Raw genomic sequence first — 16,948 nt, 5'->3', positions numbered from 1 at the left:
CAGAACCCCTAGGGACCCTGCTGCTCAGAGTGCTCCCTCTAGCCCTGCCACCACTCACCCCATTATAACTTTGTCTAGTAGCTCATAGTCACATTATGCCTATCTGAATAAGCTGTAACACTGCCACACAGAAGCACATTCCACCAATGGACAGACATGGAAACAGACACAAAACTAGCCGGTGAGCAAGAGATGGTTCAGCAAAATAAGAAAACCCTGGGAACCACGGGGCATGTCTGAGCAAAGTGGGAAACTTAAAGAGCATTTGGGGGGAAAGGGGACAGCGCTAAGAAGGGGCCAGAGTCCGATGAGGCAGGGAGAGATGGCTGGGGAAGGTTATGTTGTTGAGTGGGGTGCAAAGAAGTTCCCAGAAAAGGGGGCTCAGCTAGATGTGTAGGGGCACAGGGAGTTGGCCATGGAAGGGGTGGGAACCACTAGGATGTTGCTTCACTGTGAATCTGCCTCATGGAGGGGTGGGGATGGGGAAAAGGCCCCTTCTCATCCTTCACAGTTCAGCCACCTGCCTCCAACCCTCCATCCAGGGGCATGAAGGCTCCTAGTGTGTCAGTTACCTGTGCATTACCCAGCATGCACCGTGACACCCCTCCAGCGATGACATCACACACAACACAAAATGGAGGCCTGTAGAACAAGGAAATGGCAGTTCTTAAACCTTCCCTGAAGCATTGTCCCCATGCACCCTGGCATCCTGAGCATACAAAGCCCCCTGCACCAAGCCCATCTCCTCCCTGCCCCATCATCATCTGGGTGTTGGTGAGGATGGAAGCACATGGAGGCCTGGCACATACCGGGCTGTAACGCTGAGCATCTGCCTTGCTGCCTTTCCCCTTCTCCATGGAGCCTGCAGTGTTGCTAGAAGGGAGCAGTCGGGTTACTAGAAGAGAGCCAAGCACACAAGAAAATGAGCTCTTCCAGGAATGGGAAAAGCAGTTCTGTCACCCCAATCTGAGATCCATAATCTGTCTCAACCCCTTAGCCATCACCCCCAGCTGTCTGATCCCTACAACCTCTTGCATTGTCTGGTAAGTTTGCCCGCATGTGGCAAAGCTGCTCTCCAACAGTTCTTAATTTGATCCAGGGCTTGCTAGGGTTGAACTCCGGCACCTCTAAGCTTGACAGTTCATATCCCCAGCAACTGTGGGGTTGCTGCGTCAGTTATGAAAGTATAAACATTGCTTGAGCCCTGGCACCTTTCATTACAAATTAAGCACTGTCTCCAACTACGCCAAATGTGCATAGTTCTGTCCCCTCATTTCAACCCCACTACTCCTGTGTCTCTGTCTACTATTACACACAGAAAACTATTTTAAAAGAACATTGTTAAAGTTGTAAAGTCAAGCACTTGAAAGTGAGGAAATGCTAGAATTAAGGTTGCCTGTGCAGCCTTAGTTCAGCCTCCTAGCGCATCTGCATAATTATTTAATTACATATTATTTTTTCCACAGGACCCTTGCCTCTTTCAGTACACAGGACGGACAGTGCTCAGTTAATGTTTTGTTTTTTTCTGTGTTGTTCAGTGTGTGGCCCAAGGGCTTATTTACTGCACACTACTCAAACACTGTTCTGAATTCAAAATTATTAATTTCTTCAGGGGCTTTTCTATGGTGCTCTTCACTACAGTACCTGAGTGCTTCACAGACTTTAATCAATTTATCTTCATGACACCCCGTGAGGTTGTGGGGTGATATTAGCCCCATTTTAGATACTGGGAACTGAGGCACAAAGAGAATAGTCAGAATTGTCCATTAATTTTGGCAGCCCAATTTGAGACTCTTAGCATTATATAGCAGTTCATATGTTCAAAGCACAGCTCTTATAGATTTTAGCCCTTCTGCAAATCAGACCCCAGGATCTCACACTGGGCACCTAGAAAATGAGGAACACACAATCAGTGACCACCTGGGAAAAGTTTGATTTAAGTGACTTGCCCAGTGTGGGGGAATAGGCCTGGCTGGCCTCCCTTGCACCGATCAGAACATCGGCGAAGACTCATCATATAGGCCCGCCCTGCAGGCCACAAGCCTGAACTAGGCTAAGTGACACAGCCTCCTGCCAAACTCGGTCAAGGGTCATGACCGGGGGGGGGGGGGGGGGGGGGGCAAGGAGGGAAAGAATAAAAAGCCCCAGCAGCAGCACTAATGAAATATGTTCATGGCTGATGAAATATAATAACCGCTTGTGTGAAGCAATAGGTAACTTTAGCTGAATGCAAACTGACTAAATGCAGCTTCTCCTTTGGGTGCTCTGTAACCCCCCCCTGAATTTCTAGCTAAATGCAAACTTCTCCTGTGAGCACCCTGTAATTCCAGCTAAATGCAAAACTAGCCAATTAGATACCTTCTTTGAGCGTCCTGTCAACCCTTCCCCGGTACACTGACCGTAACACCCCGGAAGGTACTATGCACCCTGCCGAGAATATACCCCGAATGAATGCCAAGTCCTGACCAGAATCGGAAACCACCAAAAGCCCTCCACCTAATATGCACCCAATTCTCGGAAAATAATAAGAAAGGTGCCGGGAAAGGGAGCAAACCCTAACTCTTTATTTTTCGTAAATGACGTGTAACTTGTAATATGTTTGCGGTTTGTAAGAATAAAAAGGAGCCTGCGAGCTCTGCTCAGGGGTGTAGTTTCCAACTGCAACCCCCAACGCGTTGGTATGTATTGCAATAAACTGGCCTCAGGCTTGAGTCTGTGAACTAAAATCAATGTGTGGGTGACTTTTTCCACGACACCAGTATGAAATAGGACAATAATTCCTATAGCATAGCTTTAAAAAAAAAAAAATCCAATCTTGGTTTAAAGATTGCCAGTGATGGAGACTCTACTACAACCTTTGGTAAATTGTTCCCATGGTTAATGTTAAAGATTTATGCCTTATTTCCAGTCTGAATTTGTCTAGCTAAAACATCCAGGCATTGGAGCATATTATACCTGTGTCTGCTAGATTGAAGAGCTTATTATTAAATATACAAAAAGTAATTTTCCCTCTGCTGATATTCACACCTTCTTGTCAACGGTTGGAAATGGGCCACCTTGATTGCATTGGCCTTGTTAGCACTACAAAAATAATTTCTCCTCCCTTGTTATTCACCCCTTCTTGTCAACTGTTGAGAATAGGCCACTTCCACCTTAACTGAATTGGCTCGTTAGCACTGGCCCCCGACTTGGTAAGGCAACTCCCATCTTTTCATGTACTATAATATATATTCTGCTTATTGTTTTTTTCACTCCATGCATCTGATGAATAAATTTGTTAGTCGCTAAGGTGCCACAAGAACTCCTCACGGTTTTTAATTAAATATTTGTATCCCAAGTAGATACGTATAGATTGTGATCAAGTCATCCATTAATCTTATCTTTGTTAAGTTAAATAAATTGAGCTCCTTAAGTCTATCACTATATGGGATGTTTTCTAATATCATTCAAGTGGCACTTCTCTGAACCATCTCCAATTTATCAGCATCCTTCTTGAATTGTGGACACCAGAACAGGACACAGTATTCCAACAGCAGTAGCACCTGTGCCAAATACAGAGGTAAAACAACCTCTCTACCCCTACTCGAGATCCATAGAAGAATCATAGAAGATGAGGGTTGGACAAGACCTCAGGAGATCATCTAGTCCAACCCCCTGCTCAAAGTAGGACCAACCCCAGCCAGGCCTTTGTCAAGCCGGGCCTTAAAAACCTCTAAGGATGGAGATTCCACCACCTCCCCAGGTAACCCGTTCCAGTGCTTCACTGCCCTCCTAGTGAAATAGTTTTTCCTAATAGCCAACCTAGACCTCCCCCACTGCAACTTGAGACCATTACTCCTTGTTCTGTCATCTGCCACCACTGAGAACAGCTTAGCCCCATCCTCTTTGGAACCACGCTTCAGGTAGTTGAAGGTTGCTATCAAATCCCCCCTCACTCTTCTCTTCTGCAGACTAAATAACCCCAATTCCCTCAGCCTCTCCTCATAAGTCATGTGCTCCAGCCCCCTAATCATTTTCATTGCCCTCCGCTGGACTCTCTCCAATTTGTCCCCTGTTTATACATCCCCAGGATCGCATTAGCTCTTTTTGGCCACAGCATTGCACTGGGAGCTCACGTTCAGCTGATTATCCACCCCACCTCCAAATCTTTTTCAGAGTCACTGCTTCCCAGGATAGAGTCACCCATCCTATACATATGGCCTACATTCTTTGTTATTAGATGTATACATTTACATTCAGCCATATTAAAACACATACTGTTTGCTTGCACCCAGCTTACTAAGTGATCCAGACCACGCTCTATCAGTGACCTTCATTATTCCCTTCATTATTTTCCATTCCCCCAATTTTTGTGTTGTCTGAAAACTTTATCAGTGATTATTTTATGTTTTCTTCCAAGTCATTAATAAAAATGTTAAATAGCATAGGGCCAAGAACTAATACCTGTGGGACTCCACTAGAAACACATCGGTTCAGTGATGATTCCCCATTTACAATTACGTTTTGAGACCTATCAGTTAGCCAGCTTTTACTCCATTTAACGTGCACCAGTTTAATTTTATATTTTTCCAGTTTTTTAATCAAAATGTCATGTGGTACCAAGTCAAATGCCTTACAGAAGTCTGTTACATCAACACTATTACATTTATCAACCAAACTTGTAATCTTATAAATAAAAGATATCAAGTTAGTTAGTTTGACAGGATCTGTTTTCCATAACCCATGTTGATTGGCATTAATTACATTACCCTCCTTTAATTCTTTATGAGGCCTCTATCGGCCACTCCATTATCTTGCCTAGGATCACTGTCAGACTATAATCACCCAAGTCATCCCGTTTACCCTTTTTATTTAATGGCACGTTAGTTTTCTTCCAGTCTTCTGGAACTTTCCCAGTGTTCCAAGACGTATTGAAAATAAACATTAACAGTCCAGCAAGCTCCTCAGCCAGCTCTTTTAAAACTCTTGGATGAAAGTTATCTGGGCCTGTTGATTTAAAAATGTTCAACTTTAGTAGCCTTTGTTTAAAATCCTCCTGAGATACTAATGGACTGTGAAGTGTGTTATCATATGATATGACTGACTACACCCCCCCAAATAGAGAAGAAATATTTTTGAACACGTCTGCCTTTTCTGCATTATTATTGATAATAATCATGATAAGTTATTGTCCTTAATTCTGCTGGCCATAGATTTCTCTTTGTGTCCCTTTGCTTCCCTTATCAATTTTCTATATTTGCTAGATTCTGATTTATATTCATTACTGTGAATGTCCCCTTTCTTTCATTATTAATAGCTGCCTTCATTTCCCCTCTAAACCATGTCAGTTTTTTAACCAATATGGTCTTCCTTGTTTGTTGGATTGTGGCTTTTTGCGCATCTAGTAAGGTGTTCTTAAACAATTCCCAATTATAATTCATATTTCTGATTAAACTATTTCTCCCAGCTGTTTCTCTCATAATCGTTTTCTGCTTTGTGAAATTGGCCGTCTAAAAGCACCAAATATATATTGGACTTTACTCTGTTTGCATATTCTAAATATGATCAAGTCATGATCACTTGTACCTAAGTTACCATTCATTTTTTAGTTTTGTGATCAATTCTTCATTATCTCTCAAAAGGAGGTCTAATATAGAACTCCCCAGTGTTGGATGCAACACTTTTTAAGTTAGGAAATTGTCATCTATAATATCTAGAAATTCCAGGGATATTTTAGTACTGGCAGTATGAGACCCATAGCATATGTCACTCAAATTGAAATCCCCCATTATCACACAGACTTTTTTCCTCCTACACATTATACATTGGTGTATAAGGAACCAATCTTCCTGTTCCTTATTGTGATTTGGTGGTCTGTTGCAGACACCAACTAATACTCCATCTCATGCTTTACCAGTTAGGACATTCATCCATAAGCACTCAAGATCACTTTCTTTTGAGGTATCAGTGAATTGGAAACAAGTGCCATTTTTGACAGAATGCCACTCCCCCCTCCCCTTTTGCCCACTTGATCATTCCTAAATAGGTTATAACCATTGATTTTTAACATTCCAATTATGGGAATCATCCCACCACATTTCAGTAACATAGTGCTCAGTTTTGGTATAAGTACATCACGCCTGTAACATGGAATATGCTGAATTACTAATATGTGCTCTCAACCTTATCTTTATTTTAATGTCATTTTGTCTGGGAATATTAAATTGTACTGATGCACTCAGGGTATTTTTGTGATGTATTTTTTATGTTCTGTCAAGAGCACCATGTGCTGTTTTTAATCACTTGCATAAATCTAAATAACCCTGCCCCAGTTTTCTCCCCACACTCCCTAGGAAAAGCCCTTCCCCCACTTTTGTTTACTCCCAATCTCATTACATTCCATCTCAAACCCCTCCAGCATCTCTAGGAAAGGCCCCATCCATCCCCAAAAGGTTCAACCCATCCCACAGACCCTTCCTTTCCTTCCTTTCTGCACCATCCTCTATTGCTGTGACAAGACTCAGACTGTTGGGGTGATGACATCACAGATCCTTTTCTGTTTTAATGGAGTCTGCAATCAACAGTCTGCCCCCAGGGACCATTTCTCTCCTGCTTCTGGAGCTATCATTTTTATTATCATTTGGCTGTGATAAGGTCTGCAGGGTTTCCCCATTTTAACCTTGGATCTCTCATGGTGCAAGGCAACGACTGAGGTACAAATCTGCATTCCCTTCTGCACTTTCACACTGGCTTTCCTGTTCTCTATCTTTTTGCCAAACTGTCACTAAATAAGGGAGCAAGGTCAGGAGCTGCCTTTAAGTCCAAGGATGAGTTCTGAAGTGGTACTAGATCACTGGCCCCTTAGCATGCAGTTGCTAGGTATGGCCACCCATCCCCAGCCAGCAGGCGGGAAATCTCAAAGAAAGTCTTGAGCTGAACATTACCATTAACCATTAACCATGGAGTGTCTAATCCTGACTGCAAATGTTGGGGCATGATCCACCAGCTTCTGAGAGATTTATCTCCAGGGTCTGTTACACAAACAGAGATGGCCAGTGAGTCAACTGGCAGGGGACCTACCTGTCCATAGAAGCAGAGACCACTGAAAAAATCTCTGCTTCCACTCCCCTGCTATACGGTCTGAGAGAGGAGCAGGTAAGCAAGACAGCCTGGCTCTTGTTGGCGGAAGGAGATATTGGGTGACAGAGGCTTCCCCAAGTGGGAGGATCAGACAGAGATGGGCCTGGACAGCCCCATATTCAGGTGTGGTTTGGATCTGAACTTCAGGGCTCTGGCTAAGCTCTAGGATGGGACCAAAGTGAATATGATGAGGCAGCAGGGTATAAAGGAGAGAAGGGGAGAGAAATGAGGAGTCTGCAGCAGTTTAATAAAAAGGCTGCATGGTTAGATGGAACAAGTTCTGCGAGGCAACGATAGAGGCCGGCTGGGGGGAGGTGACCTGGCTGGATGAAATGGTTGATCCTATTCACTCCCCTTCTGGAAGCAAGGAGGAGTGGGGTTAGTAAAATCATTTCTTCTGCACTGTCCAGGAGTCCTGGACTGTCCACAGATACCACAAGGCCCAGGGAAGAGGGGATCACATCTAACCCCAGGGTGCTGGTGCTTTTACTGCCTACACAATACACCTACTGCTCACACAACAAAATTCACTACAAAAGTGAAGTGGGTTAATCAGCTCTTACCCTGGTTCCTCAGTCCCCATGTGTGTCTGTCTCCCCCTGTGGGAGCAGAAATCCCACCAGTTTCCAAACCTTCCTCATGGGGAGCAAACACCGGGCGGGCCCCTACTCCCTGCCACTTGTGCAGAGGCAGTGTTGATGTACTTAAGGTGTGGCAGGGAGAGGCCTCCTGTCACCTGGGCCAGTTTGGATGCTTTAGAGACCTGCCCCTGTACAACTGCCATGGAGGCACAGTGAAAGCCCTGCCTCCATCAGGTACCAAGAGGGTTCACACTTCTGCGGTGCCTGATACCAAGTCTGAGGGCAGCCACCCCATCTCTCCATGGGGTTAGGGCTTGGCTTCCTGGTGGCCTTCCCAAGCCACAGAGAGCTCCTATATAGCCCTGCAAGGAGGGATGTTTGCCTGCTGTTCTGTCCTTCAGGCCTGACCCTACACATGGCATTGACCTAATTTCTGAGATCCCATGTAGCCCTGTATGGTGGCATGCTGTGTGGGTCCTGGTTCCAACCTCTGTTGATATTGGTGCTGGGCTCCTACATAGACTTGCATGAAGGGATGAACTACTGCTTCAGCAAACATAACACCTGGTTCTAACCTTTCTAGTCCCGAATATCCTGGCAGAGAGAAATGCTCGACTACCGGGAAGAGTCTGGGATCCAAATCCAGAATTCATTCATTGCCATGATGCACTAGGTTAGTGGAGTGCTGCCACCTCTGTCACAGAGCACTTGAAGCCCCATTCTACCCCAGTATTAACATTAGGGCCAGACTCCTCTATGCCCCTCCAGGAAGGGATATTTTCCTGCTGTTGATTCCTTGAGGCCTGGCTCTGTACACATGGAATTGACCTAATTCCTGGGCTCCTTACATAGTCCTGTAGGGCGGGATGCTCTGGAGACCCTGCAGCCTGACTCCATCACTGAAAATGATATGTGGGTTCCTAGCTGGCTGCTGAGGGGAATGTGCTGTTGTGGTAGCTGCTAATTACTCCTAGTCCCCATGTTGCTGCTGGAACTACCCACCATCCCTCCTATCTGTTGAACTTCAGGGCAGAGGAGAAGAATTAAACAAACAAAACAAAAAACACCCTACCATGAAATTGGCATTTGGAGCTGCTCCCCACTTCATCCCTTTGGGGCACCAATCTGCTTGTTTGTTATTGCACTGGAAATCTCTGCCTTGTTTTTCAGTAAAATGTTACTTCCTTTTCCCTCTTAAGGACTCTGCACTGACTGGGATGGGGTGGAAGTCCCTAGCTTGTGTTGTATATTTCCCAGACAATCACTGAATTACAATGGAGTAAGGGTTGCAGAGAAGCATTTTAGGGTGAAAAAATATTATAGAGATGATATAATTATCTCCAAAACAAGCATTATGTCCCTAGCAGGTTCAGAGTTCAAGTTAAACTTCAAAGACATGCAAACATGTTAAGATCTGAGAATGCTAAATTAGGACTCCCAAACAACTTTAATTCTGCCCTATAGAGACACCAGAGGAAACAATATGGAAAAAACTGTCTCCAAAAGTCAGTTTAGTCTAATGTGGGATCACAAACTCTGCTAGGCATCCATCTTAATTGTATGGTTGCTGCATGGCATCACTAGAGGGCAGAATTAGTATTCTCTGGGGCTTTACATGAACCAAATCCTACAAAAACTGGTCCACACCATCCCAGTATGAGCTGACACCATGGAGTTTCAGAGTTTTACACACTGAATTGCTGACCTACATCACAAATTGGAGTAGTTGTAATAGATCACTAATAGCTCTAATTTCTCAGGTTCTCCTGCGCCTCCACGTTCCGGAACACCAGCCCCTGTACAAGTCTGTTTTCCTGCCACACACCTCACACCATCTCCTCTTCCCCACTACTCCCAATAACACCAGACCACTCGAGGCAGGGACCTGAGTGCCACCCACCATTGCCAGGGCACTACAAGGGATATGATGAAAGGGACACACTGCTGCTGCTATGGAAACCTTGAGGCCTGGCTCCATCCCCTAACTTAATATCAGTGTTAGCCTGATATATAGCCCTGCAGGGAGGAAAACTACTGTTACTGCAGAGACTCTGATATCTGGTTCCATTCCCCAGGCCCAGTCTCCATTCTTCAGGCTTCTCATCCCAGTCACCTTGCTCAGCCAGTCCTAGTCTTCCTCTCCCAACTCCTCATACAATTTGTCCCTCTCCTCCTTCCCCTATCCCCCCTGCAAACTGGCTTCCAGTCCTAGTCTCCCTCCCTAAGCTACTTATCCCATCTCATGTTCCCCACCCAGGCCCTCCCTAGCTCCTTGTCCCAGTCTCTATGCCCAACCAGTCCCAACCTGCCCCCTTCCACTCACAGTCACAGTTTCCTTCCCCCTGCAGTCCCAGTCTCTCTAGACTCCTTGTCCCAATATTCTCTTTTCCATCTCCCCATCCAGCTCTTGGCCCCTCTGCATTCTAATAAAATGGCTTCCTTCTCCACGCAGCCTGGGTGTCTGTCAGGGAGGGGGGCAATGTCACTGACAGAACAGGAGAAACAGGCTCCCTGCTCTCAGTTCCAGTGCTCCTGCCCAGCCCCAACCCAGTCTAGAGCAGCTGGAAGCATCAACGACAGGGGAAGTCAGTCTGAGCTCCTGTAGCCCTGGGTTGGAATATGCGGAATTGCTCCATGGAGGTGGCACAGTGCAGTCCTGTCACGTGCAGAAGATGAGAGGGGACGGAACATGCTCAGTCACTCTGTGGGGATGGCACATGCACTTGCAGGTCAGTGCTAGGAGGGGATGCAGTATGCTCAGTGACAATGGACTCTTCAGAGATTTTAGTTGTTAAGCTCTAGCAAGTCTGTGCTGAGCATGTGCAAACTGTGATTTTTTCAAAGGCTTTTAATCTGGCCAAGTTTGGTTGGATTCTCACAGGGATAGCGAAAACCTGACACCCTCCTGCTCCAAATTTTAATCCCTGCCTGCTCCAAACCATGGGGGCACAAGAGCTGTTCTGAGAAAAAGTCTCACGATTTTTTTTTAACATGGGAAAAACAAGGTAATCTAATTGTTAGAAACAGCTGAACCAATTTCACTGAATCCCACCCCACCCCACAATCAGCCTGAGGCAAACACCCAGCATTGGCAATTTCAGCAGAAACAGTTAAAGTCTGGCAAAGTTATAAGCAAATGAAAACAGGGTTTTATAATGGGAAGTGTCAGGCAACCATAATAGCAGACAGGTCTGCTAGCCCTGTCTATAATCTCTCTCTGTATACACATACATATACACCTCTACCCCGATATAACATGAATTCAGATATAACGCGGTAAAGCAGCGCTCCGGGTGGGCGGGGCTGCGCACGCTGGCGGATCAAAGCAAGTTCGACATAACACAGTTTCACCTCTAACGTGGTAAGATTTTTTGGCTCCCGAGGACAGCGTTATATCGGGGTAGAGGTGTATATATATTCTGTCCACAGGATTTACCTAAAGTCCATCCTCCCCCCCGATCTCCCCACTCCCATATGTATCAAAGCATTTATACAGTGCACATCCTAAGTGCCCCCATCCTAAACTCTCTCTGCACATTTCCCTGTCCCCCTTCTCTACGCTCCCTCACTAGTTTGTGTTCCTCTCCAGCCCTTTGCTGCTCCACTTCACCTCCCTGCACTCCTCCCATTCTGGGTATTGAGAACAGGTGCTACTGCTGTCTCTTTACCTCTCCACTCCCTCACATGTTCTAGAGAGGGAGGTAGGAGCACAGTTTACCTGGTGAGCTAGCACTACTGGGTGTGCCCACACTGTCATCCAGCCACACACTCTGAACCAGGGAATCCCGCTTCTGAGGAACCTCAAGAGAGCACATCAGCTCCTGGAGAGGGGAAAGAAGGGATATTTTAGGAAGGCACTTTGTAAACATGGACAAACCCAGTGGACCCAGAAGAAAGTAGAATTTAAAGAAAGGGGGATCTCTCGGGAGGACATAACTGGATGGGGGGACCCGGAGTGTGGGGGGAGGGGAATCTCTTGGGGAACTGTTGTATTAATTTTGATGGAATAAATGGGCCCAAAAAGTCACTGTTAATGTGCCACTGTCCAACATTAAACAGTTCAGGGTTTGGTATACAGAGACCTCAGCCTACTTAGTAACATGGCAAACACACCATTACAAATCTTTTACCTTTTATTAAAGATACAGAAAAGAAGGAAAAATAGTCAAAGCATTTGAAATATAAAGTTTTACATAAGGCTTTCATTTTAATAACATCTTTTGTTCCCTTTCCCTTTAGCTGGAGAGAGTTTTTAGAAGGAAATCCCCCACCTAGCAATCTTAGATGGTATTAAAAAGGATAATAACTGTCCTTTATGGGGAAAAAAGAAGTTAGCTGAGGGGAGCTGGAGCTGCCTCTGAAATCTGATCCAGTTTTCTTGAAAACAAAACAACACAGACACACATAAAAGGGAACAGAAAAGATAGAAAATGCAGCTTCTATTTCTGGTGCTGACTCTCATTTGCAATCTTGCTGCTGGAGAAACACAGCACATGGTCTGATCACCCAATCTGAGACCTGGCAAACTTGTACCAGCACTGGGCCGTTTAAGATATTGCTTTTTGCTACCTTCCTGGTGGCAGGCCTACAGCAGTGTTGCAAAAATAAATAAATAAATAAAAATGCAGTCTTGGCCAGATAAGCCAGACTGTTATTAAACAGAAGGAGAGAGATAGAAAGAAAAGAAATAAGGTAGGGAAGGAAAAGGATGTTGCCGGGCGGCGGGAGAGAGGGAGACATAAAGTCTCCCATCCCAGGTGGTGGTTGGCATTTAGCTGATGGAGGTGGCAGGGTCATCTGGGTCCTTCTCTCTGGCGTAGTCTCATCAGGACATCTCTCAGGATCTGAATGACAAAGGCCCAGCAGTGTCATGGTGATTCCCAGGGTCCCAAGAGACAGTGGCGGTGGCAGCCATGATGGTGAAGCTTGCTTCTTCTTGTACTCCGGTCTTTCATTCAGCCACCATCTTCTAACTTTCCCCAAAAAGTCTTTTGGAGGACCCCAAGAGGGATTGATAAGTGGAATTGCTCATCCCCTCATTAAGTGTCCTTCAAATACATTAGAAGCAAGAGGAAGACCAAGGACAGGGTAGGCTGATTCAATAGACAATAACAGAAAATGTGGAACTGGCAGAAGTACTAAATGACATTTTTGTTTCAGTTTTCACCAAAAAGGTTAGTAGTGATCGGATGTCTAACACAATGAATGCCAGTGAAAATGAGGTAGGATCTGCAGCTAGCCTCTGAGTCCCTAGCTTCTGTTTGCCAGAAGCTGGGAGTGGGTAATAGGGGATGGATCACTCAGTGACTTCCTGTTCTGTTCACTCCCTCTGAATCCCACCTGGCATTGGCCACTGGTGGAAGACAGGATACTGGGCTAGTCTGACCCAGTATGGCTGTTTTTATGTTCTTATGTAAAATAGGGATAGAACAAGTTAAAAATTACTTAGACAAGTTAGATGTCTTCAAGTCGACAGGGCCTGATGAAATACAACCTAGAATGCTCAAGGAGCTGACTGAGGAGATATCTGAGCCATTAGCAATTATCTTTGAAAACTCATGGAAGACTGGAGAGATTCCAGAGGACTGGAAAAGGGCAAATATAGTGCCAATCTATAAAAAGGGGAATAAGGACAACCCAGGGAATGACAGAGCAGTCAGCTTAACTTCAGTACCGGGAAAGACAATGGAGCAAATAGTCAACCAATCAATTGCAAACACCTAGAATATAAGAAGGTAATAAGTAACAGTCAACACTGATTTGTCACGAACAAATCATGTCAGACAATGATCTGGACAAATGGTCTGAAGTAAATAGAATGAAATTCAATAAGGACAAATGCAAAGTACTCCACTTAGGAAGGAACAATCAGTTGCACACATACAAAATGGGAAATGACTGCCTAGGAAGGAATACTGTAGAAAGGGATCTGGGGGGTCACAGTGGATCACAGACCAACTGACTAGCTTTCTTTGACAGAGTAACAAGCCTTGGTGAATGGGAGGAAGTGGCAGATCTGGTATATCTTGACTTTAGTAAGGCATTTAATACTGTCTCACATGACCTTTCATAAACAAACTAGGGAAATACAACCTAGATGGAGCTACTATAAGGTGGGTGCATAACTGGTTGGAAAACATTCCCAGAGAGTAGTTATCAGTGGTTCACAATCAAGCTGTAATGGCATATTGAGTTGGGGTCCTGCAGGGCTTAGTCCTGGCCCATTCAATATCTTCATCAATTATTTAGATAAAGGCATAGAGAGTACACTTATAAACTTTGCAGGTGATACCAAGCTGAGAGGGGTTGCAAGTGCTTTGGAGGATAGGATTCAAATTCAAAATGATCTGGACAAATGGTCTGAAGTAAATAGAATGAAATTCAATAAGGACAAATGCAAAGTACTCCATTTAGGAAGGAACAATCAGTTGCACACATACAAAATGGGAAATGACTGCCTAGGAAGGAATACTGTAGAAAGGGATCTGGGGGGTCACAGTGGATCACAAGCTAAATATGAGTCAGGAATGTAACACTGTTGCAAAAAAAGCAAACATCATTCTGGGAGGTATCAGCAAGAGTGTTGTAAGCAAGACATGAGAAGTAATTCTTCCGCTCTACTCCGCGCTGATAAAGCCTCAGCTGGATTACTGTGTCCAGTTCTGGGAGCCACATTTCAGGAAAGATGTGGACAAATTGGAGAAAGTCCAGAGGAGAGCAACAAAAATTATTAAAGGTCTAGAAAACATGACCTATGAGGGAAGACTGAAAAAATTGGGTTTGTTTACTCTGAAGAAGACTGAGGGGGGGAACAGTTTTCAAGTACATAAAAGGTTGTTAAAAGGAGATGGGTGAAAAAATTGTTCTTAACCTCTGAGGATAGGACAAGAAGCAATGGGCTTAAATTGCAGCAAGGGAGGTTTAGGTTGGACATTAGGAAAAACTTCCTAACTGTCAGGGTAGTAAAGCACTGGAATAAATTGCCTGGGGAAGTTGTGGAATCTCCATCTGTGACGCTCTGTACCTCGGGGGGACACCCTGCACCCCCATGTTCATCCTTATAATAGATTGTGTGGTATCCAATGCAAAGTTTGTCATGTTGGGTGTCTTCGGAAGGCTCATGATGCACTGAGCATTGTTGTTATTTCATGTATATAGTTATGAGGCTGAAAATGTGACCTCATGGCTTAAAACAAGCCCAGGCAAAACTCTCCAGGAGCAGAGGGGCAGTTCACACCTCATCAGGGCATATATGAGACAAACCCAGCCCAGCCTCACAGGAACAAAGAACACTGGCCTAGGCAGCAACAATGGATCTGTTGGACTCTTGAGTGAGTCATCCCCCTTCCCTTGGTCAGTTTGGGACTACGATGAGGATTACCTGACTCTGAAGTGGCGGGGGGGCGGGGGAGGCGGCAAAGCCAAGAGGGAAGAAAAGACATGATAAAAGGGAGAGACGCTTGCCATGCTCTCTCTCTCTTCCACCTCCATCTACAGACACTATCACCAAGTGACTGAAGCGCTGATCAAAGGGGAGAGCCTGGCTGAACGGCAACCAGCCAGCCTGTGGTGAGAAGCATCTAAGTTTGTAAGGGCACTGAAAGTGTTAAGATCAGCTTAGAATGCGTTTTGTTTTTATTTCATTTGACCAAATCTGACTTGTGCTTTGACTTATAATCAATTAAAATCTACCTTTTGTAGTTAATAAATATGTTAGTTTATTCTACCTGAACCAGTGCATTTGGTTTGAAGCGTGTCAGAGACTCCCCTTGGGATGACAAGCTGGTACATATCAATTTCTTTGTTAAATTGACGAATTCATATAAACTTGCAGTGTCCAGCGGGCATAACTGGACACTGCAAGACGGAGGTTCCTAGTGTTGTGTCTGGGACCGGAGATATTGGCTAGCGTCATTCGGTTGCACAATCCAAGCAGCGGCTGGCCAAAAGTGCTCACTCACATAGATGGGAGCAGCTTACATGCTAGAGGCTGTGTGTGAACAGCCTGGGAGTGGGGGTTCTCACAGCAGAACAGGGTAAGGCTGGCTCCCAGAGTCCAGATAACACCAGGGGAACGTCACACCGTCACTGGAGGTTTTTCAGAACACATTAGACAAACATCTGTCAGGAATGGTCTAGTTATTACTCAGTCCTGACTTGAGTGCAGGGGAATGGACTAGATGACCCACTGAGGTCCCTTCCAGTCCTACACTTCTATACTTCTATTCTATGATTATTTTGCCCACCAATTAGGCCTAATTTCTGATACACTAATTTGGTCCATTGACTTCCAGTCCCACACTTTGTTTTCCAGGCATGAACTTAACATAGTCCTTGAGTTATATCACTGGGTCTTTTCGTTCGGACTAATTCACTCTGTTTGTGTACCTTTTCCAGCTTTTCCTATCAGCATTCATTGTTATAGATTATTGTAATACTTTACAAACTTTTATCCACTTGCCCACAATGAGGCTCACAACCAGGGTAGACCTACTAGGCCCCAATTATCATTACAGGACATAGCTGGTGTTAGGGGTAAGCAGGAGAAGGGGGGACCCGGTGAGGGGGAGGGAATCTCTGTATTTTAGGGCTCATAAATCCTACACTCACCGTCTCATTCTCCTCTTCCTCAGATGTTTCATTTTCCCTCACTCCACTACAGCAGCTGCTCACGTTGGATGAGGAGCGTGAGAGTGGCTGCATCACACAATATCCCAAGGTTTGATTGGAGAGGGTTCTGAAATCCAAGTCCAAAGTTATCACCATCATTGCGATACACAGATCTCATTTTGCACCATCCACCCAAGACCCTTCCAGTGCTTTGCAGACAGTAACAAAGCCTTACAAGTCGCTGTGGGGCAGCTTTATTGTAATCATCCATATTGATGGGGGGATCATCCAGAGAGGGGAACTCACTCATCCATGGTCAGTGTCAGAGCCAGGAATAGAACCTGGCAGAACTGGCTCCCGATCCCTGGCTCTAACAACTAGCGACCACATTCAAGGTACCTATGTGAGGGGATAAAAAGTGAGACACCTGCCATGCTGAAGCCTTCCCCAGGGACACCAAGAGTTTCTCCTGAACAGAAAGACCATTTTCAACTCACTTGTTCTTTCTGTTTGGGAACTCTGGGGAACTGGGACTGGAGGAGCCATCAGACTTCAGGTCAAAAAAGGGTCCTGGACTCTCCAGCACCTTCTGGATTCTGTCAGCAACATCCCTACTGGGGTGAAAGGAAAACCAGCTA

At 45.1% G+C, this 16,948-nt stretch overlaps 1 protein-coding gene across 1 annotated transcript in view; it reads right to left on the bottom strand.

Annotated features, from left to right (window-relative positions):
- Positions 1–618: 618 nt before the first annotated feature.
- The window catches only part of LOC135889995 (rap1 GTPase-activating protein 1-like), a 58,291-nt gene continuing 41,961 nt past the window's right edge, over positions 619–16,948 (bottom strand). Inside the window, exons 19-23 of the mRNA XM_065417754.1 lie at positions 16,808–16,924; positions 16,311–16,437; positions 11,419–11,521; positions 810–895; positions 619–642 (exon numbers count right to left, since the gene is read on the bottom strand). Coding sequence (XP_065273826.1) covers positions 619–642; positions 810–895; positions 11,419–11,521; positions 16,311–16,437; positions 16,808–16,924 — 457 coding nt within the window. The remainder of the gene's footprint in view (positions 643–809; positions 896–11,418; positions 11,522–16,310; positions 16,438–16,807; positions 16,925–16,948) is intronic.

This window comes from Emys orbicularis, chromosome 1, assembly GCF_028017835.1.
Source record: "Emys orbicularis isolate rEmyOrb1 chromosome 1, rEmyOrb1.hap1, whole genome shotgun sequence".
In the NCBI taxonomy this organism is placed as follows: Eukaryota; Metazoa; Chordata; order Testudines; family Emydidae; genus Emys; species Emys orbicularis.
Note: the sequence above shows the minus strand (reverse complement) of the source record. Positions and strands in the feature narration are given on the sequence as shown.